The sequence below is a fragment of the Danio aesculapii genome, chromosome 1 (genome assembly GCF_903798145.1).
Source record: "Danio aesculapii chromosome 1, fDanAes4.1, whole genome shotgun sequence".
Classification (NCBI taxonomy): Eukaryota; Metazoa; Chordata; class Actinopteri; order Cypriniformes; family Danionidae; genus Danio; species Danio aesculapii.
In genome coordinates this window covers 62,918,285-62,945,739 of record NC_079435.1, presented here as the reverse complement: position 1 = coordinate 62,945,739, position 27,455 = coordinate 62,918,285, and the positions used below count along the sequence as shown (strand labels likewise).

The 27,455-nt window shown below is 37.7% G+C and overlaps 1 protein-coding gene across 1 annotated transcript in view; it reads right to left on the bottom strand.

The window, feature by feature from the left end:
- Positions 1 to 26,554, bottom strand: part of rasa3 (RAS p21 protein activator 3) — a 69,618-nt gene extending 43,064 nt beyond the window's left edge. Inside the window, exons 1-4 of the mRNA XM_056464025.1 lie at positions 26,415 to 26,554; positions 9,448 to 9,565; positions 8,795 to 8,898; positions 4,943 to 5,037 (exon numbers count right to left, since the gene is read on the bottom strand). Of these exons, the coding sequence (XP_056320000.1) occupies positions 4,943 to 5,037; positions 8,795 to 8,898; positions 9,448 to 9,565; positions 26,415 to 26,469 (372 nt within the window). The 5' untranslated portion in view covers positions 26,470 to 26,554. The remainder of the gene's footprint in view (positions 1 to 4,942; positions 5,038 to 8,794; positions 8,899 to 9,447; positions 9,566 to 26,414) is intronic.
- Positions 26,555 to 27,455: the final 901 nt, after the last annotated feature.

Below are 27,455 nucleotides of genomic sequence, written 5' to 3'. Positions count from 1 at the left end.
CAATATTAGTTTTGGATTGTCTCCAGAATAAACCACTGTTATACAATGACTTGCCTAATTACCCTAACTTTACCCTAATTACCCTAGTTAAGCCTTTAAATGTCACTTTAAGCTGAATACTAGTGTCTTGAAGAATATCTAGTCTAATATTATGTGCTGTCATCATGGCAATCAGTTATTAGAGATGAGTTATTAAAACTATTATGCTTAATGTGTTGAACAAAATCATATCTGTGTTAAAAAGTTCCATATTTAAATAAATAAATACACTTTCTAATCATTTTGTAACTGTACACTGTGATGTTCCCTCGAGAAACACACTTTTCTAAAGTCTCTGTTATTGTATTGAACTCAAATGTTTCATAATCTCGATCTAATTGAATCATCTGATCTTGTGCTTGTTATCTGCGTCCGCCAAGACCATAAAATGAAAATTAAAGCAAAAAATAGAGGGATTGTCAATGGATTATTGGACTTACATGCATAATCTAATAAATAGCTCTTCTTAGAAAAGGTTTGTTTTCAATCTTTAGTTCTGAACTCATAATGTCAATTAGATATGAATCATCTTGTTTTTTGTGTCCATGAAGATCCAAATAAACAGCTTTTATTTCTAAAAGATTTACTGGATTATCCAAAACAAGCATTAAGAACAGAAAAATTAAATATGGTCTCTTTAATTTAACGTACAAATCTCTTGATTTACATCAGATATCTGAATTGTTTTGGTGCATGTGCTCCACTTTCTGGAACTTTCTTACGGATGATCCATGACTAGCCTTTGTCCTTCAAATCTTGTTCATAATCTTTTATTTCTGTTTTTGCCCTTAAGTATGTGTATGCAATTGAATGTACACTATAACAAACTTCTGTACATTGATACTAGACATCAGTCCTACAGTTGTTTAAACAGCACCACTATTAACCATTTTTCAAGATCTAATATAAATCTTTGGTGTCTCCAGAATGTGTCTGTAAAGTTTCAGCTCAAAATACCCATCAGAATATTGATTATACCTTTTTAAATCTGTGAAATGTGAGCTGTTTTAACATTGCAGATATTTTGGTTGCCTGTGCCTTTAATTCTAATGCGCTGGTTCTCCCCGCCCACCGTTCTCACATGCGTGTTACAGCCATAGCCTTCACGTAGACAAACAGCGCATTGACAGGCAAGAATGAAGCAGATCTCCCTTACTACAGTATGAACTTTCACAGCGGTTATTTGATATATTTGTTGTGGAGTTAATTTAAGGCTTTCTGAAGCGATGAGTACGCACACACAATGTTGTTATAATGTTCGCTCGCGTGCACACACACGTTATAGCTTTGCACTGTTTTTGCACGGCAAATGTGACAGGATACATGTTAATCTCCACTGCTGTATGGACATCCGTTATGTTAATGTACAAAATAAACCTGATTTAAGTCCACAAACCGGGATTGAATTGTCTTCTTTCATAATTGTTCTGTCACACAGCTGTGGTGATGAATTACAGCAATATTACTGTCTTTATTACAAACATACACTGTTTTAAAAAGGTTTTAAACTTGTAAAACTCATTCTTGATGATGATTGATGACCACAGCCAGCTGTACAGATCTTTTAATACCAGTTGCTTTTCGCACGTCTTGTCTTGTGTATATGATTATACACGTTACTACGGAGATATGTTAATTTGCGTCAGTGGCGGGGAAACCGCACTCCTACGTCACGTTGGAAATGGGAGGGATTTGGATCCTATTTTAACATTAGGAAATTAATCAAGAGACTTATTGTGTTTCTGTCACTCCAATATGACAGTGGACACACTATACTACACACACTTCTGTCCAAACAGCTTGCAAAAGAGGATTTTCATTATAGGTGCCCTTTAATTGAGAAAAAATTAATAAAATAAATCAATAAAATAAAACAATTTTAAAAGATTTAAAGAATTATTTTTAAAAAAATATAAAAAAAACATAAAAATATAGTTTTTAGATCATTTCGGGATATAAACTGTGAGTGTATGTTTATTTTCAGTGTCAGTCCACAGATTGTTCACTGAGGACAGAGTTTCTCCATCTTGAACTCAAGTGTTTCATAATGTGAATCTGATTGGTTTGATTTGAATCATCTGATCCAGCGCTTTGTGTCTGCACAGATCCAATTATACACAGAAAAGCAGCTTACATAAGCAGTTAAGAGTAGGAGAGTTTTAAAGAAACAAATAATATTTTTAAATTAATTATTATTTTCAAGTAATATTTTTTTATTATTTCCTAAACTGCTTTTTAACAGAGAAGATATTTTATAATAGTTGTAATAACTATTGACCAGCCATGGTGACATTACATACATCTTTTACTAGATATTGTAAAGTGCAACTTAAAAGCATACTGAATGAAAAGATTTAGTAGTCATTTATGCTGAGAATTATTCATATACATATATATATATCTAAATGAATGCACAGAATTTCCTCTAAGCAATGAAACCCCTCTCGTTAAAACAAAGTTTCTCTGTTTGACTTCAGCTGACATCATCAATATGCAAATGAGCTTTGTAAAGAGGATGGGCTGCTTTTCCTTACACACACACACACACACACACACACACACACACACACACACAAAACAATGAGCGCTCTATTGACAGAGACTCTGGGCTCTTCATTACAGACACACACACACACACACATCCTTCCTCTAAATGAATGTGTCTGTGTTTCTGAGGGTCCGCGGCGCATACAGATGTTTCTGCGCAGCATCACTGAGCACATCTGACATCCATTCAGCTCTGAACTTCATCAGATGTGTGAATGCAGTCAATGTGAGAGCTAGGGCTGCACAATATATCATTTCTGCACTGGAGAATCTGCAATGTGTAGGATTGCAGTTAATCCAGACACTGAAATTCATAACATTGTGAAGCCATTGGAAAGTTTAAAGGGCTCCAATTTTTCCCTTTTGTCTCCTTACTGTATTTTATGCAGATACACTACCCTACAAAAGCATCCTAATCAATGTAAAACGATGAATTATTTACAAATCCCACATGGAAAAAACCTATATGAGGATATATTTGCATATATGAAACCTATGTGCAGTATATATGCACATTTATGATAATATGTACACTGCATATATGCATATATATGCCACATATAGGCAGAATTGAGGTGCATATACAGGTCATATAGTTATCCTGTCTTGCTTCTTTATATCCACATTAGGGTTGGGTCGATAGATGATGCCATCGTCCATCGCCGATCCTCCGCCCCGCCCCGGTCACAAACCCGCTCGCGAAAAATACACACTTAGGCCCCGATTACACTGATACATCTTAGTTTTAGAATGGCATTGTAGAAAGAAAATGATCCACATCCACACTGGCGTTTCATCTAGCATGCCTGAACAGTCCTCCGCTAAAAACGCACATCACGTGACCACACACACTGTCATGCACCCGTCTGAGCTGAGCTCCAGACAGCAGTGCACGTCTGACAGTTTATCAAGGATGTCCCGCTGGATGGCGTCTCACCATAGTGGTTATAATTAGTTTTTTAGGGGGATTTTACCTTTATTATGACAGGACAGTGGAGAATTCAGACAGGAAAGCATTGGGAGCAGAGAGATCGGCAAAGGACCTTAAACCGGGAATCGAACTCGGGTCGCTGTGAGCACGTTGGTGCAATATGTCAGCGCGCAGTACCACTAGGCTACTGGCGCTGACCCACAATAGTTGTTAAATGTGATATTTAATTCATCTTATCTCTATCTGACGACTCTTTGGTCTTTTGAATCTCTCAGGTAACGTGTCACAGCGTCAGTACACTGCTTCAGTCTTTCACTTTCACACTTCTACTCAGTCATTTTAGTGTAAACCTCAGATACTGTTGGTTTGTTCCTGTTGGTTGTGCATCATTATTACCAACCAAGTGTGTGGAGGCCATTATAAGGACACAGATCACTCTGCCTATTCATGCCAGAGTCCTGCTGAAACACTGATTGACAGGTGGTCATCTGTGTGACGTATCTTTATTTATTTTTTGATTTGGTTATGGGTAATACAAAGACCATGCAGGTCAGGTAGCGGAAACGGCAGGCTACAAATAATTAATTAGTTATTAATTAATTAATTATTCATAAATCATTCATTCACGACCACCTATGAAGATGATGCGATCGTCCATCGCGATGTATCACATTAGACATCATACGATGCCAAATTAGTCGACATCGCCCAACCCTAATCCACATATAAGCCCTATATGTACATACAAGATATGTCCCCTATATAGTCCTTATCTCACTTCGGCAACTGTCATATATGATACCTAGCTCATATTTTCTATTATCAAGGCAATAACTAAGAACTTAAAAAAATGCAATGTGAAACTAATGTATGTGCACATGTAACTGGCATGTTATGGAATTTAACTATGGCAAATAAGTGTGAGCCCACATGGAAAGAACCTATACTGTAAACATATGTGCTTTAATAAAGATTTTTAATATATGTGACATATATAAAGTTGGCCGTTTTCCTACATTAAATGTACACATTTTATATTTGTCACATATATTAAAAATCTATATCAAAACCTTTATTAAAACATATATGTTTCTATAGGTTCTTTCCGTGTGGGATGGAGCTATCCACTTCATCTGGTGCAGTTGTATTCATATTGCGGTATATATTGCAGTAAAAGCCATGTCGTGCAGCCCGAGTGAAGAGCTCAGATTGAGTTCCTGCTGTATAAATCATGAGTGTTTGCAGCTCTACTGGTGGTCATGTGGCCCTGGAGCTCAAGGTGAACCGCATTCACTCGTGTTTGTGCTCAACACACGCTCTATTTGTTTTGAAATCCACTGAACCTAAAAGCTAGTGCACACACACAGACTGAGATGTGCCATAAATGACACACACAGAGACACATGTGAGTGTATGAACACATACCTGCACCTCTGAGTCTGCACAGACCGGCTGCAGTGGGAACCAGTGATCTTTACCGTGGTATTTCTGCAGGTCTTCCTTCTTCACAGCCACTTTACCTGGAGAAACAGCAAATACACCAACACATGAACACACAGCTGATCCACTCTGTAGACACACAACACACATCTGTTAACACTGTCCACTTCAAAACACCCAAACAGCTATTCAAAACACCATAGCAACAATGCAGAACACCTTAGAAACCATACTCGACATGTTAGTAACCATCTGAAACACTCAAGCTACACACTGGCAACCATCTAAATCACCCTAGCAACAATCCAGAACACCTTAGCAACCGTTCAAACACCCTAGCAACAATCCAGAACACCTTAGCAACCGTTCAAACACCCTAGCAACAATCCAGAACACCTTAGCAACCGTTCAAACACCCTAGCAACAATCCAGAACACCTTAGACACCATACTCGACATGCTAGTAATCACCTGAAACACTCAAGCTACAAACTGGCAACCATCTAAATCACCCTAGCAATGATCCAGAACACCTTAGCAACCACTCAAACACCTTAGCAACAATTCTGAACACCTTAGAAACCATATGATATGCTAGTAACTATCTGAAACACTCAAGCTGCACACTGGCAACTATCTGAATCACTCTAGCAACCATCCAGAACACCTTAGCAACCATTCAGTGCACCGCAGCAAAAATCCAAAACACACTAGCAACCATTTGAAAATTCTAGCAGCAACCTAGATCACCTTAGCAACCATACAGAACACTTTAGTAAAATCTGAAACATTCAAAACACCCTAACAACATCCCAGAACATTGGAACCATTGGAAACACTCAAGCAACACCACAGAAACCATACAAAACATCCTAGCAACAATCAAGAACAGCCTAGCAACCATACAAAACTCAGTTAGAACACCTTATAAACCGTTTTGGTATAAGACCGTTTTGGTTGCATATGCGCCCGAAATTTGATCTATGTGACTTCAAAATATGTTTGGGAGAATTTGTGCGAGTGTAAAATCTGTGCAACATCAGACACCACTCGTGAAAACACAGCAGAGTTATCGTTAACAGATTCATTCATGTCAAGCAGTGCGTGCAGGGACGGTGAGCAGTCTGTGTATCTTTCGGTCACTCAATTATGTTATAAAAATGCATTTTCTAGTGATAACAGGATGTCGTTGAGACATATTTTCCTCATGCATGCACATATATTTCTTTGCTTGTTAGTTTTATTTAGTGTTGATTTCAAACGCAATAAATCTGTTTATATAAAATGTGTCGTAACGGTGCTCATAATTAGTGGATGCGACTAAATTCTTATAAAATTCTTATAAAATATTTAAAGTTAGGGGCACCAATGCTACCAAGCAAAAAGGTTCATTTCGAGCCCTGTAATACCTTAGAAACAATAAAATATCAAACAAGCAGCAAAAAAACAAAACCACATTAACAAACACCCTAGCAAATGTCTAGCTCAGTGCTCCCTCAACCATACAGAACACTCTAGAAGCCATACAGTCATGCTCTTTGGCATTTCTGGCACCAAACAATGATCACATTTTCAGAGAAAGGTTGTAAGTTAACATTCAACCTATTAAGGCCTCCGGCTTCATTAATCATGAATGAATCATAACGATCTGGCTGGATAAGCTGAGTGATTAAATGTCCTCCTGTGATTGGGTGAATCAAGCCTCAAAATGTTTACAGTCAGTTAGTAATAAACTCTGTAATTTTACTGACTTTATTTTTAGTGTTTTACAATCTCATTACAATGCACTAGTATCTCAGAATGCCCTAGCAACCAAAAATATCACTAAAAATTATCAGAATGCCCTAGCAACCAAAAATATCACTAAAAATGCTCAGAACGCCCTAGCAACCAAAAATTACTAAAAATGCCTTAGCAACCAAAAATTACTAAAAATGCCCTAGCAACCAAAAATATCACTAAAGCATTTAGAATGCCTTAGCAACCAAAAATATCACTAAAAATGCTCAAAATGCCCTAGCAACAAAAAATATCACTAAAAATGCTCAGAATGCCCTAGCAACCAAAAATATCACTAAAATGCTCAGAATGCCCTAGCAACCAAAAATATCACTAAAAATGCCCAGAATCCCCTAGCAACCAAAAATTACTAAAAATGCCCTAGCAACCAAAAATATCACTAAAAATGCCCAGAATCCCCTAGCAACCAAAAATTACTAAAAATGCCCTAGCAACCAAAAATATCACTAAAAATGCTCAGAATCCCCTAGCAACCAAAAATTACTAAAAATGCTCAGAATGCCTTAGCAACCCAAAAAAAGCAGAACTACTTAGCAACCATATAATGCATTAAAATGCAGAGAATGCCTCAGCAATCCACAGATAAATAAACTAAATAAACAGAATGAACATACAAAATGTGTACTAAAACCCATAACATGCTAGGGCTGTGCAATTAATCAATTCAATTTCGATTTTAGCTTCTAATGATTATGACAAACATTACTCGAGATAAATGATTATAGCATCATATCCCGTCCCCTTTCCAGTTGTACACATTTGTTTCTCTGCAAAGCTCAGTTCCACGTGAATATGACTCAAGCATGAACTGTAATGTAACGTTTGCAGCACGGGATGCGCATCATTCACTGATGTACATTCGAATCATTCATCTTTTTAAAGCGCGAAAAAAGCACGCGGTCAGCATTCGGTCTCATTCGCACACTGTGCACTCAGCCTCAGAGACGAGCAGAGCACACACATCTAAAGTCACCTTAATGTGAGCGCTTTAATGATCAAATAGGTGTCAAAACGTGGTGTTTAGTGATTATTCATATTAACCCTCATTTCTGTAATAAACAAACGGGTTGAGAATCAGAAGACATGTGAAAGAGATTAAAGTGACAGTGTGCAATATTCCTGCTGTTTTCATCATTATTAATCAAACAACAAGGACAAAATCCCTCACTGCTCTTGAAGGACTTTATAGCTAGTGTTCATTTCTTACAGTGAAGATGCTTAAAGCACCGTTTGTTTCATATTTTATTCTATTGTATTTATTTCCCTTTTCTTGTTTACAGTGAGGAAAATAACTGAATATATGCAGTTGAAGTCAGAATTATTAGGTAATTAGGCAAGTCATTGTAAGAGTAGTTTCTTCTGCAGACAATCACAAATATATTGCTGAAGGGGGCTAATAATATTGAGCTTAAAATAGGTTTCAGAATATTTAAACCTGCTTTTATTCTAGCTGAAATAAAACTAATAAGACTTTCTCCAGAAGAGAAAATATTATAGGAAATACTGTTAAAATTCCTGAATCTGTACAACATCACTTTGGAAATATTTATTTTAAAAAAGCGCAAATAATTTTGACTTCAACTGATAATCGTTTTGAATAATCGTGATTACAATTATGACCAAAATAATCGTGATTATGATTTTTCCCATAATCGAGCAGCCCTATAACATGCCTTAGCAAAAGCATAACAACACCCTGGCACACACACACACACACACAATATCCTAGATAAGCAGTGTGAAGCTCTGTTTGAAGACATCCACTATAGAATTATATCACATTTAATCTGAATAATCATGTAGTTCATTCATTTACCAGAACGTCTGATAAAATGAGTGTAAATGCTGCTGAATAAACACAATGCTTCTGTGTCCCTCCCTATATATAAACTCCGCCCACTTGGCCACATGGCCAATCAGCTTCCACTACTCTAAAGTGCCAGCCAATTACGGCTCACGTTTAGTGAACAGATATGACAGGGATTTCTGAACATCTATCCATGTGAAGCGTGAGCTGTATTCAAACACAGACACTCACCGATGCTGGAGTCCCTCCTGAACACGTCTCTGTCGAAGATGTAGAAGGACAGGTGGCGGAAACTGCGCGGGATTTCACAGTAAAAGTCCTCGCCGTAGAATGGACTGTGGCGGACAGAGAAACCGAGATAAATGAGTATTATTATAACAGTTATCATTAGCTATTCTCATTCATAATAGGAGGATTTTTCATTGTCAGACTGATGCATGAGGCTGTGCAGCACTGACACACACACAAACACACACACAGTTATGTTCTTAGACGTCTACATCTACTACAGTATGTGTGTGTGTGTGTGTGTGTGTGTGTGTGTGCATGAGAGAGTGTGTTCACGTGTATGTGTCTGCATGTCTATATAAGTGGGTGTGTCTGTGTGCTCGTATGTCTGTATATGTGTGTCTATGTGTGAGAGAGTCAGCATGTGTGTGTGTGTGTGTGTGTGTGTGTATGTGTTTTTGTCCGTATTTATGTGTGTCTATCTATCTATCTGTGTGTGTGTGTATATGTGCACGTGTATGTCTGTATATTTGTGTGTGTGTGTGTGTGTGTGTGTGTGTTTTTTTGTCCGTATGTATGTGTGTCTATCTATCTGTGTGTGTGTGTATATGTGCACGTGTATGTCTGTATATTTGTGTGTGTGTGTGTGTTCTCACCATAAAGACTTCTCTATGGTTTTGGTTCGGAACACTTCCTCTTGGTCCAGGTTTACAGTACAGTAGCAATCCCGCATTTTATTGGGTCCCGGATATGGAGGGATGTTCTTGGCTTCACCTGCAGAGAGACAGAGAGCCGTTGGGTCATCTAGGAGGATTAGGAAACACACTAACATGCATTTAAACATGTGCAACATAGAGCTCAGGAATGCTTTAAAACGTCTATTGTAAATGCACACACACACACACACACACACGCACACACACACAGATGTAAGCATCTCTCCAGCTGCTCTGGGATCAGATATGGAACAATAGAGCTCAATATTCAGGGTCGCGGCGCAGCACTGGTGTGTCAGGGTGGGTTCAGTGCAAAAATCTGTGTGGGATCTGCAACCCAATACACACATCAGACATGTGAGAAGAGGAATGCTGTCAGCCTGCTCACACACATCCACACATACTCTTGCCCTTTCTCTCTCACACAAGCACTAGAGCTGCACGATTAATGGAAAAAAGATGGCGATCTCGATTCGACCCGCTAGACGATCTTAATCCAGCATTTCTACGATTCTGCCAATCATATTTTCATTGTTCCACATTCGCTGCTCAGACACATGGACACCTCCAAAGGGTGTTGAAAGAGTCACATACTGTATTTAGAAGGTATAGTTCAGCCAAACATGTCATTTCTGTCTTGACGACGTATTCGCGACCGCAAATTCCCACGTGACGTGACCTGCTGACCGTGAGCTGCTATCACAGAGAAGGCGGGCGTGCGCCCTACTTAATGAACCTGCATAGGCTGTGAATAACAGGTAATAATGTTGTGAATAACATTCAGTTTGTGGCACAGGGAGATCGTTTAAGAGCCGTGCGGGAAGTATAAACCGCAGTGAAAATGAAACCGAGAGCGCCACGTCATTTAAATAATCATATCACATTTTAGAGTTATGATTACGACAAAGGTGACGCGGTGGCGCAGTAGGTAGTGCTGTCGCCTCACTGCAAGAAGGTGGCTGGTTTGAGCCTAGGCTGGGTCAGTGTGTGTTTCTGTGTGGAGTTTGCATGTTCTCCCTGCGTTCGTGTGGGTTTCCTCCGGGTGCTCCGGTTTCCCCCACAAGTCCAAAGACATGCGCTATAGGGGAATTGGGTAGGCTAAATTGTCCGTAGTGTGTTTGAATGTTTCCCAGTGATGGGTTGCAGCTGGAAGGGCATCCGCTGCGTGAAACATATGCTGGATAAGTTGGTGGTTCATTCCGCTGTGGCGACCCCTGATTAATAAAGGGACTAAGCTGAAAAGAATGAAATGAATGAATACGAGAAGCATTTAATATGTTTTTCTTTCACAGCGAACACAGAGAGGAAATAAATGTTTACAGTGTCAGTATAACTACTCTAGCCTATATAATGTTGAATATAATGCAGGAGGGAATCTGATAATGACATGGTGAATTAATGGTCTAATAATGTTGTCAATGACAGATTGCGAGCACACGTCTCAAACAGAATAATTCAACATCAGAATGATGAACAGTTGTGTTGTCATCACTTTACTGTGCATTAATGAGCAGGACAGATTTAAAGTCTGTTCAAGTCCACCATTCACAGCCTATACAAAATTCAGCATTTTCACCAACAGTAGAGCTTCACATAATATTATTACTGCTGTTTTACCATATGTCTGAGAAATAACAATAATTATACTCATATTAATCTTTATTTTACATCTACAGAATCGTGAGAAATCCTGATCTTTATTTTAAACTAAAAATCGTGATTCTCATTTCCACAATCGTGCAGCTCTAACAAGCACACACACACACACACACACACTCTCACACACAACTGAACTGAACTGTAATGGTGTTTGTACTGTATAGAGCAGGGGTGCCCAAACATTTTCTTATGAAGGGCCAAAACCCAAACTTGATTGAGGGTCGTGGGCCAAAGGTAAATATAGCATGCCATGGGTAATATCCGAACTTACAGTAATATCCTAACTTATTTCCTTTATTTAAAAATAGCTAGAAAACATTGCTTTAAATCATATTAATGCATTCATTCATTTTCTCTTCGGCTTAGTCCCTTTATTAATCAGGAGTCACCACAGCAGAATGAACCGCCAACTTGGGGGAAACCGGAGCACCCGGAGGAAACCCGCGGGCCCTAGTTTGGGCATCTCTGGTAGAGACTGTATATTCTCTCCCCTCCTCAACCCTCACAGCACACGATCTGCACTTGTACATCTGCACAATCCTTCAGTCTGTCAGATTTATGAGCTCTGTCCTTCACGGAGACCAAAACATCAACACACCAGCTCAACATTTACAGGGATTGCTATACTCGTGGGGACTTTTGGGGAGGAAGGTGTGAGGAGAACAATGTAAACACACACACTCACTCACTCACACACACACATACTGTGTACACACACTCAAACACTCTCTCGCTTTCACACACAAACACACTCTCTCACACACACACATTTACTCACACAAGTGCGCACACACACACACTCTCTCTCACACACACACAAGTACGCACACACACTCTCTCTCTCACACACACTCACACACATTTACTCACACACAAGTACGCACACACACTCTCTCACACAGAAACATTTACTCACACACAAGTGCACACACACACTCTCTCTCTCACACACACACATTTACTCACACACAAGTGCACACACATTCTCTCTCACATACACACACACATTTACTCACACACAAGTACACACACACACACTCTCTCTCTCACACACATTTACTCACACACAAGTACGCACACACACACACACTCTCACACACACACACACATTTACTTACGCACAAGTACACACACACACACACACTCTCTCACACACACACACATTTACTTACGCACAAGTACGCACACGCACACACACACACTCTTTCTCTCACATACATTTACTCACACACACACACTCTCTCTCTCACACACACAAGTACGCCCACACATTCTCTCTCTCTCACACACACCCACACACACACACATTTACTCACACACAAGTACGCACACACATACACACACACTCTCTCTCACACACACACATTTACTCACACACAAGTACGCACACACTCTCTCACACACACACATTTACTCACACACAAGTGCACACACACTCTCTCACACACACACATTTACTCACACACAAGTGCACACACACTCTCTCACACACACACATTTACTCACACACAAGTGCACACACACTCTCTCTCTCACTCACACACAAGTACGCACACACACATACACACTCTCTTTCTCACATGCAAAAACATACTCAGATAAAAACACACACACACTCTCTCTCTCACACACACTTACACGTTCACTCTCTCTCTCACACACACACACACACACACTCTTACACATACGTCCACTCTCTCACACACATGTCCACTCTGTTACACACACACACACATCCTCTCACACAAATCTCCACTCTCTCTCTTTCTCTCTCTCATACACACACAAGCACACACACACAAAGTCTCACACATCTCTCACACACACACACACACGCACACACACACACACACACACACACTCTCAAACACACACAAAGTCTCACACATCTCTCACACACACACACGCACACACACACACACTCTCAAACACACACAAAGTCTCACACATCTCTCACACACACACACACGCACACACACACACACTCTCAAACACACACAAAGTCTCACACATTTGCTCTCTCTAACATATTTCTACTCTCTCTCTCACACATACTTCCACTGTATACACACACACACACACACACACACACACACACACATGTGGCTGTGGCACTGCAGCAGGAAGAATGCATCACTTTGGGAGGAAGTTGGGTGTGTTGCGGTGTGTGTTTCCTGGTGTCCTGTTACGCCCTCATCGCCCCACTGACACGCCTGAGAGTGTGTGTCCATCAGCCTCAGCAGAAAGTCACATCTCACTGCTTCAGTAAAATCAGTGTGTGATGTTCACGATGGCGTCAGTGTGAGCAGAAGCGCCTCTGATGCTGCAGAGCGACGCTGCTGATGCTATAATCTGATCCTCGCATGACATTTCAGATCTGGAAGCTTCCGGTCAGCTCCTGCTGCGCACGTAATCACACTGATCCTGACTGGATTACAGCTCGCAGGTCACTCTGCATTGGCCGATTATAGGTGTGTGTGTGAGAGTGAGACAGAGGGTGTGTGTTTGTGTGTGACAGAGAGTGGACGTGTGTGTAAGAAAGAGAGTGTGTGTGAGAGACAGAGTGTAAGTGTGTGTGTGTGTACTTTTAGGATATATAAGTAGGGATCCATCCAGCGGGACATCGTTGATCAACTGTCCCACATGCACTGCTGTCTGGGCTTACTGCTGGAACTCAGACTGCACATGACAGAGTGTGTGTGTGTGTGTGTGTGTGTGGTCAAGCGACCCAACCCTAGTGTGAACTATTGAAATTATTTTCTGTAAAGCTGCCTCTGGCCATGACACGATCACACCTAAAGTTTATAAGAGACGTGTTTAAGGGATTATATGCAGCATCCTTAATCCTTATTCTCTTAGATAAGGAGAGATCTCCACTGAAATATGCTTTATGCATTATAAAGCTTGAAGCGTTAGAATCGGTACCTGATATCGGCCGATCACCATGACAAGGGATCGGTACTCGTGTTGGTGCAACAGCCTAGTGGTTAGCGTGCCGACATATGGCGCAGTAGCACGTTTGGGTGTCCCAAGTTCGAATCCCGGCTCAAGGACATTTCTCTACCCCCCCCCCCCCCTCCATTCTCTCTCTCTCTCTCTCCAACTTTGCTTCCTGTCTCAATACTGTCCTATCTAATAAAGGCCAAAAAGGCCAAAAATAAATCTTAAAAAACAAGAATCGGCTGATCACCATGACAAGGAATCGGTACTCGGTATCGGCTGCAAAAATCCTGATCGGAGCATCCCTACGTATAAGCTTGCAAACTGGGATGCAGCACTAGACACAATTACATAACAGCATTTATGAACACTTTAACAACCACCCAGATTAAACTAGCAACTCCATAGCAACACCCTATCAACCAACCAACCATAGTGCCCTAGCAACTGTGTTACACACACACACACACACACACACATGATAAACAGTATGATAATACACAACTAATCCCTGATGCAACAAGCCTTCACACCACAGGAAAACAGCAAAACAGGAAGTGCAGCCGTCCATTCCTGGCATCTGCTTCCTCTTAACATGAGGACAAGAGAGACTGAGAAAATCAGCATCTGATGTGATAATGTGACATTTGTGTGTGTGTGTGTGTGTGTGTGTGTGTGTGTGTGTGTGTATAATTGTGTGTGTATGATTGAATGCGTGTGAGTGTGTATTGTATACGCATGTGTGTGATTGTGTTTGTGTGAGCACATGCTTGTCTCCATGGTGACAGACTGTTCGGGGCTCAGCAGATGACGGCAGTGAGTGTGAAATTGAATGTGTTTCAGAAAGACAGAAATATCCCTCTGCTGTGCTGCGCCATCGCTCTACATCTGCAGCCGCTGGGAAGAGACGCTCCGGTTACATTAGTAAGTTAGTATATTAGTTATCTCAAAGGAAATGCAGTGACAGGAGAATCATGGAGACTCCCGTTTGACCTCATAGTTGAGTCTTTATGAACATGCAAACAAACACAGTACATGAAAGAACTCATAAACCCACCCACACACACACACACACGCACACACACTCCTCAAACACAAACACACTGAGTAGGCGGTGAAGAGTAAATCACAGTCACAGGAAATGAGGTCAGAGAGAGAGAGAGAGATGGAAGAATAAACAGAGGCTGTGTCTCAATCTGCACCCTAGTTCCCCAGGTGATTCGTCAGTAGGTTGTGTGCATAAATTTGAGCACTGGTAAGGGCACTGATGAGCTTGGCACACTACACACTGGGACACACTCCTAACATTCATTCATTCATTTTCCTTTGGCTTAGTCTCTATTTCAGGGGTCGTCACAGTGGAATGACCCGCCGACTATTCCAGCATATGCTTCACACAGCGAATGCCCTTCCAGCAGCAACCCAGAACTGGGAAACACCCATACACACACACTCACTCATACACTACAGCCAATTTAGTTGATCAATTCCCCTATAGCGAATGTGTTCGGACTGTGGGGGAAACCGGAGCACAACCCACACCAACACGAGGAGAACATGCAAACTCCACACAGAAACACCAACTGACCCAGCCGGGACTCGAACCAGTGACCTTCTTGCTGTGAGACCACTGCGCCACTGTGTCGCCACACTCCCAGCATCAAAACTGGAATTTATAAACCACAGCAGGACTAATATTTTCCATATATACGACGTTTTTATAAGTAAATTACAGCTAAATCATCTAATATTTCATAAATCAGCAACATTTCAACCATTAAACAATTATAAATGTTTGCCAGAAATGTCCTAACCGGTATAGCTCTGTTTACGAAAATAATAAATAACAGATTCCTTTTGAAAAACGTCTCGTGTTTGTCATTATGTTTGTTGATTGGGTTGATTCATGATTTCTGTTTCGCACTTCCATTAAGGGTGCATACTGTGGTGCTTATAACATTATTGCATACTGCATTAAATATGCATTAATACAATATTTATATATATTAATTAATATTGCATTAATTAAAGACATTAAATGTATACTAACTTAATTATTATTTATATTAACTTAACGTGGTTCAGCAAATGAAAAGGGCTGTGAATGTCAGAACTGAATGATCACACATACACACACACACACACACACACACACACACACACACACACACACACACATATCACATGCTTCACTGCGAACATTTACAGTTGCTGGACAAACGGCTCTAATAACAGACACAAAGACTGAAACTCTTCATATACACAGATAAAGACAGACAGAGATAAAGAGACAGGAGAACGCGTAATAGAGAGAGAGTGAAAGAGAGTGAAAGAGAGCAAGAGGAGCTGCAGCAGGAAATGAGGTCGCAAGAAAGGAATTCCGATTTCATCCAACATGTAGTTTAACGTACGTCTCTGAACATTAGTGGAACACGAGGACCTGCAGCATGCTGGACTGAGTTTAAACACACACACACACACACACACACACATACGCACACACACACACACACTCATTTCCCAATCTGAAACCCTTTCTGCCCACCATTTTGCATATGTTCTGTGATGAGGCACAATCATGACGAGATGTGTTTGATGTGGAATCCAGTCGAAAAAACAGTGACAAAATGTGCAACTTTATGTGAGCAACTCGAAACTGAAAGACTGCTGTAGAAATTTTCATTTTCACTCAATTTCCTAAACAATAATAAAGAAACAGCGCACTGAATTGAAGACATTTCTAGAAAGATGTACTTGAATGATCTGTCTTATATTTATAAATATAGTATTATATTATATATATATATAATATATATATATATATATATATATATATATATATATATATATATATATATATATATATATATATATATATACAGTTAAAGTCAGAATTATTAGCCACCCTTTGTTATATTTTTTATTTTTTTAATATTTCCCAAATGATGTTTAACAGAGCAAGGAGATTCTCACAGTATTTCCTCTAATATTTGTTCTTCTGCAGAAAGTCTTATTTGTTTTATTTCAGCTAGAATAAAAGCAGTTTTTATGAACTATTTTTAGGTCAATATTATTAGAACCTTTAAGCTAATTTTTTTTTTGATAGTCTACAGAACAAACCATCATTATACAATAGCTTAAGCCATTAAAAGTCACTTGAAGCTGTATAGAAGTGTCTTGAAAAATATCTAGTGAAATACTATTGACTATCATCATGGCAAAGAGAAAATAAATCAGTTATTAGAGATGAGGGTCCCACTTTATATTAAGTGTCCTTAACTACATTGTACTTGCAACAAAAAATAAATACATGTATGTACGTACTGTGTTCATGATGTATTTGAGAACACTTGTGGTGCTCTTGAGTTGGGATAGGGGGTAGGGTTATGGACAGGTTTGGTGGTATGGGTAGGTTTAAGGGTGGGTTAAGATGTAAGGAATAGTCAACAGTGTATTTACAAATGTAATTACTAAATTTAATTACAGATTTTTAATCAAGCATAAGTACACAGTAAATACATGTATTTACACAATAAGTACATTGTAATAAATTATTAATTTCGTTGTAATAGTAGATAAGGACACTTAATATAAAGTGGGACCGAATGTGACCATGAAGGTAGTCTATTACAACAAAAGCCATGAAGGTAGTCTATTACAAGGCACTAGAAAGTTGTCATGTAGGCCGACTATATCCCAAATGTTCTGAAGCCATTCTATAGTTCAATGTAAAGCACAGATGAATATTCACCTGGTTAAATTCATGTTCAGTTCAGCGCTTCCTGCCGCTGCACCTGTCAATCATTCACAATTCAAACTGCGTGTCGTGTTCAAGACAACACAAAAAACTTTCTCCAAGACTAATTGTTTCTGTTAATATGAATAAGCAGTGGAGAAATGCATTTAGTTTGCATTAAATGGGTTCATTTGGACCTGAAACATGGAGTTCATTGCTGTTTCTAAATCATGTTGCGCTGTGTCTGTTAGATCAGCAGATCACATTCGCAACACTGGAGTAGAGAGGGTTATTACCTGCTCTTCACACACAAAGTAGACCTACCTGAAATTTTAAATTAGAAAAGGCTCAATAATACATCGGACAGATCCTCAACGCACTCATTTCTTCCCTTTGTGCTGCTAATTATTGGAAGTGTCCGCATATACAGGAGAGCTGCACGCTGTGTCTCAGTGATGCATCAAGCGCTTCATTCACACACCGGCTGCGCAGATGCGACGTGTGCCGCTCTGTAAAATTATTCTCACAATGAGTTTCTGTTGTCATCCTTCCGACTGAGTTTATTCCTCCGAGGGGAATACTTTCAGTGCTGCGAATAGGCCTGGCCTCAGACAGTTAAGGTTAGTTCGCGTCAAACTTGCAGGATAATACCAGACTTTGCTAAAAGGCTGGTTATTTTACCAATGATTAGGATCAATAGTGGTAGCCTATTACAGATAGACACTCAGTATTTTGGTATCAGATTGGTTCCAAACAAATGGTATTGGTGCATCCCCAATATATATAAATAAAGTATATAAGGGTATACCTGTCAGTTTAATAAATCCATGAATTAAATATGTATTACACTCGTGGAATTTACATGAGGGCGAGGAAACAATGGTGTCTGATGCTCACGGTATGCCCATTTCCATAGAATAATTTATTATTAGACTCAGCCTAGACATATCCACAGAAATCACGACTGTTCACAAACAGGTTTCTCAAACACCGTGATGTTAAAAACAGCAATCTGAGAGTCATGGGGTGAGATTTACACGAACACCCAATTACTGTCATCAAAACAGGAAGTGGGTGTAGAGTTTCAAATGGCATTTCCTTCACAGGCTTGAGAGTGAAACCAAAACACACTAATGAGGATGAGGAGGATGATGCCCACTGACTTTACTTTACATGCAAAATTACAAATGCATGCATCCAGATGTTTGTGTATTAATCCTGAGTGTGTTACACTGAGATAAATACACTTTGAACCAACTCTAAAAACATTTTTACCCCTAGATCAAAGTATAATCTAAGAAGTTGCAGTCATTTGTTACAGCTAAATTTATAAATTACCCTCAAATTATAGTGTTGACTAACTTAAAAATACAATATTAAGCCAAATATTTATTTTATTTATTATTTTTACATTTTAAAATCTATTCAACTAAATGTTTAGATAAAGCCAGCTGTTCTGGCTTTACTGGTCCGTGAAGTATGCAGTAGCAGAGTTATTTTGGATGTGCTCGGTTAACTCCTGAAGGACGTGCACCTGTTTGGCCCATTGCATTCTGGGATCTTTCCTCACCTGAATGAGTGTGGATGGTGAAAACACACAACGGCGAACTCATGATTAAGTGTACATGAAAACACAGTGTAAACTGTTCAGGGCTTGTGAAACTGCTAGCCCAACGTCCCGTGGATAATAATGTTTTCCATTCCTTCCCATTGGACTGAGACACCTCAATGGGAGGAATTCTCTATTGCATTCTCTCACAAATTGGGTATAATGTTATATGTGTTTTCATCCATCAATGAATTACTATCAATATGTGTTTGAATTTGAGTTTGCACTAACTAGTGTCGTCAAAAGAACCTGTACTGCGGTACCAAGTTGGTAAAAAAAATAGTAATAATAAAACAAAAATAAAGGTAGCCTTACCAAGTTTTTACATGATTTTTTCTCAGGGGCAATTAAAAAATGAAAAATAAAATAAAATAAATAAAAAAAATAAAATAAATAAATAAATAAAAAGAAGAAATGATGAATAAATAAATAAAATAAGTTAGTTTTTTATTAAATAAATAAATTTAATTAATTAATAAAACAAATTCAAAGAAAATAAAAAATAATTAACATAATAATAATAACAAATAAAATTATTAATGAAATTAAATCATTTAAATAAATTATTAATTAGATAAAATGTGGTTATTTAAAAAAAAAATATATATATATATATATATATATATATATATGCCAAAAATTGTAATAATAAAACAAAAATAAAGGTAGTCCTACCAAGTTTTTACATGATTTGAAATAAAAAATAAATAAATAAATAAATAATAAGAAAAAATGATAAATAAATAAATAAAACAAATGTATTTTTTAATTAAATAAATAAATTTAATTAATTAATAAAACAAATTCAAAGAAAAAAAAATAACAAAATAAAAATAAATAAAATTATTAATGGAATTAAATAATTTAAATAAATTATTAATTAGATAAAATGTTGTTATTTTCAAAAAAAAAAAATATTTAAAAACTATATATATGTAGTCTATAATAAATGCCATTATATACTGTATATATATTTTCATTTAATAAATGTATGCATTACTTTATTTATTTTAATAAATAATGTATTTTCTATTTGAGCCACTTGAATTTATGCCAGGCTACCAAATACTGAAGATAGTGGCTGCCCGGGATTTTGTTCAGTCCACAATAAAACTCATTAAACTCTTTACACTTTGATGATCTCTTCCGAAAAACTCCAATAAAAAACCAAGACAAAACACTGAATGTTTCAGAAGTATTCCTGGAAAACAGAACTGAGTCATCATCCCCGCCGTCTGTGACATCACTTCCTCTGTGAGCCAGTTAAGCATTAGAGGAAGAGCTGTGTGTCATTAGAGGTCAAGCACAACATCAGGGGACGTCTGGAGTTCTCGTGACCTTTGACCTCTAGGATGCTCATCATTGACAAATTTTTTTATATATTTCATTAATTTTACTAACATATTAATTACATCTATTCATTTTCCTTTGGCTTAGACTCTGTTTCAGAGGTCACCACAGCGGAATGAACCACCAACTATTCCCAAAATCCTTCCAGCTGCAATCCAGTACTGGGAAACACCCATACACACTCATTCACACACACTCATACACACTCATAGTTCATCACGCCAACAAAGGGAGAACATGCAAACTCCACACAGAAACGCCAACTGACCCAGAACTTGAACCAGCGACCTTCTTGCTGTGAGGCGACAGTGCTAACTACTGAGCCGCCTAATTACATTTATATAATATTACATATAAACTATCTTATTAAAATAAAATGACAGTTTCAAATGAACATTTTTATTTGATCTGTATATATATAAATGGCTACATTTCACCTTAAATTAAAGAGTATTTAAGAAAATAAAAAGTGTGATGATAATAATTAAATCACACTGTTATTATTAGTGTTATTGACATATTATTAACACAATATTATTGTGTAATTACAAAAATGCCAATATTTATTGCTGTCCCAATTTTGTCAACTTAATTAAACAATTTTGATAACAAATTTTTAGAAATAAACACTTTTAAAGCATGCATATGTATAATTAGGTCACAGCCTTTACATTTTTATAGTTGTAATATTTTAATAGTTGCGTTTTCATCATTTATTTATGTTAATCTCGCATCCCTAATGTCACTGATGAATAAACATGAATTAAAACAAGACTCGTAAATAATTCAAGAAGGAAACAGCAACACAAATTCACGATTCTTCACATGAACCTCCATCTGGTTTGCATTATCCCGCTGCTTCCCAGGAATATGGAAAAAACAAGCAGCTCTGCGGACCACCAGCCAAATCAGGAAGTGATCGGGAACAGCTTCCTGTTTCCTGGTTGCTCCCCTTTCCAGAAGCTCCAGAGTGTTTCCTTCATACACAAGCTGAGCTCCGTCAGGAAACCCGGACACAAATTTAAAGACCAAACTGAGCAAACGGAGCCTCCGCTTTCCTTCCATCAACACATCTGATCATAGTCTGCTAACCGAGAATCCATCACTCACAGAAAAACACCCATAATGACAGCAGCACCAGACTGCCAGTGTGTAAACAATGTAAACAATGTAATCATGTAATCCATAAAAAAGTAACTGTAATCTGATTACAAGTATTTTTTTAAGTTATTACACTGTAATAAATCTATTAATGATCTATTAATGAACAGTTTGTGTGTTCTATGTGTGTTTTGGGTTTATTTGTGGTGGTGAATTGCATTATGGGATGTTGATCTACTCTGTTGAGCTTTGATGTTGATAATTCAACTCTACACTTTAACAAAGTGACTTTTATTGACATTTTAGTTGTTTGAAATAATATAATGTATAATAAATCATATCTAGAGAAATAAGAGTGTAAAATAAGAGAAAATGTGCTGCAGTTTATTACAAGGTTTCTGTAGTGTAATATACAACACCAACTAGGGTTGCACAATACACGGTTTCAGCATCGAGATCACAATGTGCCCATCCGCAATAGTCACATTGCTGGATCTGCAATGCTGAATCGGGATATAGTTGACTACACACAATGAAAACGCACATTAATGTGGAGTAATTGCAAAGTTTAACCATAAAGTTACCAAAACTTGTGTTGTTAAGGCCTGTGTGAGCATGTGAAGCCAGTTTAAAGCATTCATGCACAAGAAATGTTTGTAATTTTAAGAAAGATTAATTGTATTCGTGTACTGTATAAAAACACAATGAACATTATACACTGTCATTTTACATTTTATTATTCAAGCTGTGTACTTAATTAATACTAGACTCCCAGAAAACCCTAGAGCATTTATTTAATTTCTAACTTTACTTCTTTACTGTATTTATCATGATTGGTTTATAACATTTTATGCATTTGTGCTACAAAATCAATCAAAAATGATGAATTCTTTGCAAAAAAAAAGCTATTTAACTCATCTGGTAAAGTTATATTCAATATCGCAGTATGTATCGCAAAAAAATATATAATATATAAAAATAATGATATAATATATTGTGCTGCTCTAAAACCAACCCAGATAATATGTCACAGCAAACTGCATTTCAACTTTTCAAGGTTAAAAGTGGTTTGAAGAAAGTTCAAGATGCCATAATGCAATTCAGAAGCAGAAATAAACAGGGAAAAATAAAAACATGAATCACAAAATATGGAAAACTGCTAATTTACGGATATTTTTACGGTGCTGCTCTGTTTTCGTCTTCAGTCAAAAAAAGCCCAGATATTTTACAAGCTAAATCCTGTCAGCTTTGAGAAAAGCCTTCATCGATGCATGTGTTAACAACTTATGCAACAGTCGACTAGTCGTGAGAGACGCATCTCTGCATCTGCTCAACCAAACAGACTTTCAGTTTCTTTAGGGTGTGACCCGACACCATCCACTGATAACATCAACCACAAACTAGATTTCACTCAGAGCTCATCCTGGTTTCCTCTCGATGTGTGAAATGCAGCGGTCAACCGAGGCCAGACTAGAACTACTTCTCCAACTCTGTGAAACACTGGTGAAGCAATGTGCTTTAAAATAACAAACCGACGCACAATCATTCAGGCCTGTCTGTTTCATCAAGAAAAGACCACGCAAAAATGCAGTCCAACAGTGGAGTCAAATTTATTTACGTAACACATTTACCATTCACAACAGCATCAGATAATCAAGCTTGTCTTGTTTCTAGTGCAAATATCTAAAACTTCTTAAATCAAGAAGCACTTTCTAGACAAGCAAAAAATATAGTCTTGTTTTCAGAAATAATAAGTTTTTCTTTTTTAAAAGCATAATAATCTGCCAATGAGGGAAACAAAATAAAATTGTTTCAAAGCAAAAACATTATTATTATTATTATTAATATTATTATTATTATTATTATCCCATATTGGCAGATTATTTTGCGTTTTTTAAATGAAAAACTCACTTAACTTTGACTCATTCTTTTTGAAAACAAGGCAATATTTTCTGCTTGTCTAGAAAATGCTTCTTTGTTTAGACATTTTTAGATATTTGTACTAGAAACCAAACAAAACTTAAGTAACAAAAGCATTTTTGCAGTGTAACATCTGATAATTATAATAAATCCAAGCACATTCATCCTTCTAAAATTTTCATTTCTCCATCAACAAACACTTCTTCAACCTTACAAACATTTACCATGGTAAGCAGAATATCACAGCTACTAATTAATATAATAGACTACTAGTTAACATTAACCAATAGCTTGTATGGCTTGAATGATGTCCACTTTCAGTGTAAGATCTAATATTGTGATTCATTATTTTATAAAACACCCATAATACTGTTTTCAACTAAAACCATAATGTATCAGATCAGGTACTTCTAATTAATGAGGAAAATATTTAGAGACGTTACTTTGTTTTTACCATGTTATTACTGCATTTACTTGATTTAAGATATAAGAGATATTTAAAAGCTTCAAATTACACACACATTGTTTGGTAAACTAATAATGACATTTATACCAAATATTACATACATCTTTTGTCATTTACAACATTTTTTGCATAAAATAATAAGAATTAGCCATGATTTCATTCATTTTCATACAACACCATATCGATATTTTATATTCAGAAGTATAAAGATATCAATATAGTGCAATAACGCTGATTTGTGCTCTAAATGACAATATTTTTGCTTGAAATTTGGAAGAAATATTAGTAAATATATATTAAACACTTAATAAATGCAAAAAAAATGATTTTTTTGTGGTGAAAATCTACATTTATGATAACTGCATGTTAATAAGAAAATACAGAACAACAAACATTATAAATATTGCTTTCATGAAGATTTCCTACAAAATCAATCACTATTTCTCAAAAAACAACAAGAACGAAATACCGAATTTATATTTTATAATTTTAACTGTAAAATCAAATATTCCTTTAAACATTTACAACATTACTTGCCAAAATAATGTAGTTTCTACAGATTTAAAATGAAAAAAGTTTTGCTAATTTCTCTTTTTAATGAGCGCTAAGTTATTACAAAAATGTGCATAGTCAGCTTCTGGCTCAGCAGATTGGACATCATCATGTTCACTGATGTTTGCTTTACAAGTAAACTGTGTGATATTTACATAAAACCGTTTCACAGCCGCATATAAAAGTGTCCGGCTGCACTATGGTGGTGCATATGGAAATGAAGAGCAGGAGAGCCAAACACGTGCCCTGACCGAGCTGGAGCGCCTTTACTGTGCCCTACAGAGATTAGATTAGACCTGCAGCACTGCCAGCGTGTGTGTGTCTGTGTGTGTGTTCTGCTTTAATCTGAGTCACCGACACACACACACATTCACTTCATACAGGAGAGCTGAGCAACACAAGAGAAAAACAGACACTAACACACACACACACACACACACACACATTCACTTCATACAGGAGAGCTGAGCAACACAAGAGAAAAACAGACACTAACACACACACACACACACACACACACATTCACTTCATACAGGAGAGCTGAGCAACACAAGAGAAAAACAGACACTAACACACACACACACACACATCTGAGGAAATAATGTGAAATTACAAATGTCACGCTTATAGAAAGTGAAAGAGACTAAGCATCCAGACAGCATCATCTCAGTGTTTATCAAGTGTACATCAGTCAGACAATACTCAAACTGAGAACACACACACGGGTTTTTATGTTTTATGGGCTCTCCTTCTCATAGCTGTACTAATGTTTCTACTGTACACACTGTATATTCTCTCCCCTACCCCTTAAAGCAATAATCACAGAAAACAATCTGCACTTTAACATTTTTAGAACACTTCTGTCTGATTTATACGTCGACTTCCTCATTGAGACCAAAACAAAGTCCCCACAACGTCAACATTACTGGTATTGCTATACTTGTGGGGACATTTGGCGCACACAATGATGCATATCAGAATCACAGACACACACAAACACACAGACATACGAAGACAATGACACGTGTTTATGTTTCTGTAGGAAACAATGGTTTCATCAGCTTGTTTTACTTGTTGCTAAGCCCGTGTAAATGATTTCAGATTGCAGAACGTTGGTATCATGAATGAGCACAGGGCTAGAAATGTTCTGCATCCACAGCTGGACTGAACACACATCTGTCACACACACACACGCCAGCATTAATGTGCGTCTGTATGAACACACAGCGAATGATAGACATCTGAAGGTTAAAAATAAAGGATTAGTGAAGGAACAGAAGCAGATTTGAGGGCTCGAACATCGCGCGTTTTTCAGTCATCTGGATGTGCCGCTATTAGCGAATTAACCGTTAAACTGAGGCGACATTCAGACAACAAATATGAGATTATCCACAATGTAAAACCAAATAAATGCTACGTAAATATCTTCAGTGACCTCTAAATTAGACTATTTAACATTCACATCACATATATCTTCTATGAAAAATCTCTCATTCTCACAATAGGCGCTGCGCGCGACCGTGTAATTTCAGTCAGAATGTGTGTAAACGGTGTCGCGCGGCTCCAAAACTCACCGATTTTTATTTTGACGCTCTGGAAAACCCGAAGCCCTTCCTCTTCGACCGCCATGCTCGAGCTCCAGATGTTTTCCGCTTCTCGGTCCGTTCTCCGCCGCTGTGGAGACTCTCCTTCGGGTTCAGTACTCCAGCGCGCGGTGACTCACCGGACTGAACGCGCTCCCGCCTTGGACACCACCGTTGCTCAAGGAGGCGGAGTCTAGACTGATTTCTCGTGCTCTGATTGGATAAAAGAGCATTGGGCCAGGAAGGGGGCGGGGGCTGTCACATTACACCGCGTCGCGTCTGAAACAGTTTTCGTCGCGTCGCGCTGATTGCAGTCTAGACGAGCTTATCAAAATCGTATTAATATTTAATTAATCATCATCGAATAGCAGAACTGTCGGTCGTTTTACACACTTTAACTTTTAACAACTGCTTTTACTTTTGCCATTTTGCTTTTTAAAAACTGAATTCCCTATTAATATCATGAGAACCGCTTTTTACAAAACAGATGAACTCTGTACAGTAAACATCAGTGCAGAAACTGTCTTTCTTTTAGGATTTGGCTTGAGTCTGTACTATAAATAACACAAATGTGGTAATGGGGACAGGAGTCATCCTCCCTCAAAGCCTGACCACACATGCACTGGCGGATGAGAAGACACATGAGGAAAACTCAGATTATTTGACCCTCGTTTAAAAAGATGGGTTTGCATGTTTTCCATCAGGTTAGACATAATAAAAAAGCACATTTGTAACCAACTTCTTTTAAAATGAATGTATTTTTTACAGCTAAATTCTTAAATTTCCCTAAAATTATAGTTTTGATTAGGAAGAAAATTAATAAAATGGATGGATAGATGTAATTTGTTTGTTTTTCTAAAAAATATAATTTAAATTTGGTTCAAACTATACAGTTTAATTTAACAGAAATCATAAATATTTATTGTGGTCAAGAAAATTATTACATTCACACAAAATATATTTTAAACAATAGTTTTACTTTGTGTGAATGTAATAATTTTCTTGACCACAATAAATATTTATGATTTCTGT